Source organism: Limulus polyphemus, unplaced genomic scaffold (genome assembly GCF_000517525.1).
Source record: "Limulus polyphemus unplaced genomic scaffold, Limulus_polyphemus-2.1.2 Scaffold2950, whole genome shotgun sequence".
NCBI classification, from domain to species: domain Eukaryota; kingdom Metazoa; phylum Arthropoda; class Merostomata; order Xiphosura; family Limulidae; genus Limulus; species Limulus polyphemus.
The window spans coordinates 27134-30792 of NW_013668560.1; the positions used below are offsets into that span (position 1 = coordinate 27134).

At 33.2% G+C, this 3659-nt stretch overlaps 1 protein-coding gene across 1 annotated transcript in view; it reads left to right on the forward strand.

The window, feature by feature from the left end:
• Positions 1-3659, forward strand: part of LOC106468290 (ankyrin repeat domain-containing protein 13D-like) — a 30328-nt gene that overhangs the window by 23554 nt on the left and 3115 nt on the right. Inside the window, exon 12 of the mRNA XM_013928709.2 lies at positions 801-862. Within this exon, the coding sequence (XP_013784163.1) occupies positions 801-862 (62 nt within the window). The remainder of the gene's footprint in view (positions 1-800; positions 863-3659) is intronic.

Below are 3659 nucleotides of genomic sequence, written 5' to 3' on the forward strand. Positions count from 1 at the left end.
AAAAGTAGTTTAATAAAACTTGAATGTAAGACACTAAAACCTCGCATCATGTGCAGTACAGGATACCCAGAGCGATAGGATTAATGGGTTCTTGTCCCTATTGATTACACTCTTATCCTGTATAAAGCTAGAAATTTAAATCCTTTTGATAATGTTTATGAGAGCCGTGTAACTTCAGACTTTTTTAGCTACAATATACAGGGATACTGAAAAGAACTGTAGATAACCATTGGAGGTTATGCATATACAATGTGCAAACTGTACAATGGACGAAAGTAGCTTTATTCTTCACATGAACATTACCTTGCACTCCAACTTGTCAGAGTCTGTATCAGACTGATGTCTTCAATTCACAGACAAATCTTGAGCACAGATACTTTTTGTAATGTATCTGATTTTTTATGTACAACAGACTTGTACATTCTATTCAGTGTTTGCCATATTCCACATAGGTACACAGTGAAATCAGTAAACATTCCTTCTTTAATACAGAGTCAGTCAAATGGACAGAATTTGTGCACGTTCGATTAAAGAAACAGTACCTGTTTGGTGATTTACATGTTGATTGAGGACTGCAAAAGAACAAATCTTTCTCTTGAGAATTGATGAAGGAAACCTCACATTAAAACTACTTAGCTGTTTGATTGGATTATAACCATTGTTTGTAGTATAGAACTCTGTGTTTATTTTTACTTCATGTATTGATTGTTCAAAGCAGAACAGTATACCAGTATATTTTGATTGCCATTATTTTACTTTTTATCTAGTAATTCATTTTTTTTGCTATTCTTTTTTCGTAGGTGACCATATGGGAGGCACTAAGAGCCCATCGACCTTTGTCCGAAGACAGAGATTTACAGAGGTAATGGGTTTGTTTGTTGAATACAATAGGTAGCACATTTTTCGTATCTTACCCCTATATATATATCTTGAACCCCTGTAAAACCTTTTTTTACTGCCTGACAAATTTATTTGTCAGGAAAAAGCCCTATGTCAAAAACCACATAATTTCTTTTTTAGACAAATCGTGATATAGCAAGTAGATAAATAAAAAGAAAAAATTATGATTTTTTTGGCACATTTAAACAAAGCTATATTAGTTACTTAAGCCTACTAATAAGGGCTGATGATGGTAACTAGCTGGCTTCAGTAACTAATAAAGTTTGTTTCATTGTGCCAGAAACATTGTTTCCATTTTTTTATTTATCTACATCAAAAACCTCACTTTTTTATCATTAAGAATTCATTACTCAGTTGTTGTTGTTGTTTTTCTGAAAGGTCTAATTTCATTGATAAAATTATAAAAACTGAAATATAAAGATGGTACTACAGATCTAACATGCACAGACAGAATTTATAAAACACACAGTGGTGCTTTCAAATGGGGAAAATGTTATTTCTGCAAATTAAACATGTATTATTAATTTATTCTTGACTGTTTTCGTTATTTGCCTGAATGTATATACAGATTTCGCTTTTTAATGAAATTAATGTGTATAGTCAAATCACATTATAAACACTTGGGAATTCCAGTCTGTGCCAGTGAATCATGTAAACATGTCATACACATGTTAAGGAAATGTCATTAATTCACTTACCTGTGTATATAAGTGTGTCTAAGTTTAACTCGCCTAAGAGTTATCTTCATAAATAAAAGTAAACCATGATATTGCTACAGGTATTAGTGTAAAACTAAGGACGTACTGTGACTATATATGTTCAATATTCACATAATTTTGGTTTATAGAGTGTGAAATTTTACATATTTGTATTACGTTGCCTTTATACTTATAAGCATAAGCAGAATACAAATTTGAAATCTTGAGGAACCCTAGATATATATGTTTCAAATTTACTTGCGACATTTAAAGGTAAATGTTAGTCCTTATGTACGATTAGCCTGCCAACCATAGTGTTTATTATTTATCTGTTTAATACAGTTGGCCTGTCGTGGCTGGTGGTTAGGAAGCTTGACTCAATCTGCAGGTGACAGGTTTGAATCCCCATCACCAAACATGCTTGCCCTTTTAGTCATGGAGGTGTTATAATGTGACAGTCAATCCCACTATTCTTTAGTAAAAGAGTAGCCCAAGAGTTGGTAGTGGGTGGTGTTGACTAGCTGCTTTCCCTCTAATTAGGGACGACTAGTACAGATAACCCTCAAGTAGCTTTGTACAAAATTCAAAACAAACCAAACTGTAAAATAGTCAAACATTGGTATCTCGAATTTGAATATATCCAATACATTTATTGTACCTAATAGTCTATGTTTATTAAGGATTAAAACTAAGGCCAAGGTCCTAGATCAGCTTTGTCAATCCCGAGATATCTGGACTAAATTCCCAAAGCCCCTGATGCATTGATTTGTTGTGGTTAGAATTTTTTTTTCATTATTAAATTCAAGAGTTTTTCAGTGCTAATTGTTTTTTCGTAAGATACTTGGCTTCATGACATCATACTTTGTGTCTTATGTTAGAATTTTTTTAAATTGAATATTAACAGAATTATTTGAATGGAAGGTATGCTAAGTAATTTTATTCCCTCTTTGGCAGTTGACACAAACAAAATTTGTAAACGTATATGGGTCGGGCTGTGGACTGAACGGTACTAGGTTCAACATGTGAGCACATTTCACACTTTCCACTGTGTGTGAAATATAAAAGTGACAGTCAGTCCCATTATTTGGTTGAAGGAAGAAGCCAAGCAACCAAGCCCTTGTAGTGGCAGGTGTAGCTGACCGCTTGCTTTTCCCCTGAACGGAGTTCAAAATTAGGAACGGCTATATTCGATTCTTATGGGTCTCTGACCTGGTCATTTAGCTCGGGTTGAAACTTCCATCAGTATTTAATGAGATATTACACGATAAATAGCTGGCTCATGAGTTATTACATGAAGTTATGTCCCCTAGCGAGACAGCAGTAATTTTACAGACTTACAATGCTAAAATCCAGGGTTTGATTCTCCACATTGAACACAGCATAAAGTCCAGTGTGACTTTGCTCTAAAATAAACAAACGAATATGAAGTTAGTGAAAAACCTCAGTAAACTGAACAAACTCTCAGAAGTCTTGATATTGGAGAAACTATTTTCAATACATTTATACGTCCTCTCCAGTATCATGTTATCTTCTGGCAGGGAAACTGGTCTGTCATTAATTTTATTACATTTTTAAGATAGTATAGGGTAGTAAGAAATTGATTTTTTTTTTCATACCTAGGTTAATGATATAATGATAATGCTAGACACAAGCAACATTAAATGTTTTGGCCAGTAAACTTTCTTATTACTCTATTATGAATTAGTACTATAAAATCATTTTTTAGGGAAGGACGAACTGACAGTAGTTGAGTTTGAAGCTAAAAATAGCTTTTATTTCTGATAGGTCTTATTATTGTTATTTTTTAAGGACTCGCTTTTTGTCCACGATACTTGAATACCCTATCTCAGTTTAAGAAAATTATTAAAGTTCACTTTAACTTGCATCTTTCCGATTGAAAATTACCCACATTAATGTAAATATTTTACATCTTTGATAGATTGTTTAGGCAGAGTATTCATAATGACTCTAAGTATTAAATGGACAGCAACTGTCTGTTGTAGAAACCTACAAGGTGGAAGACTTTCGAAACGTCGTCCTCTACATTTGTAGGTTTTTACA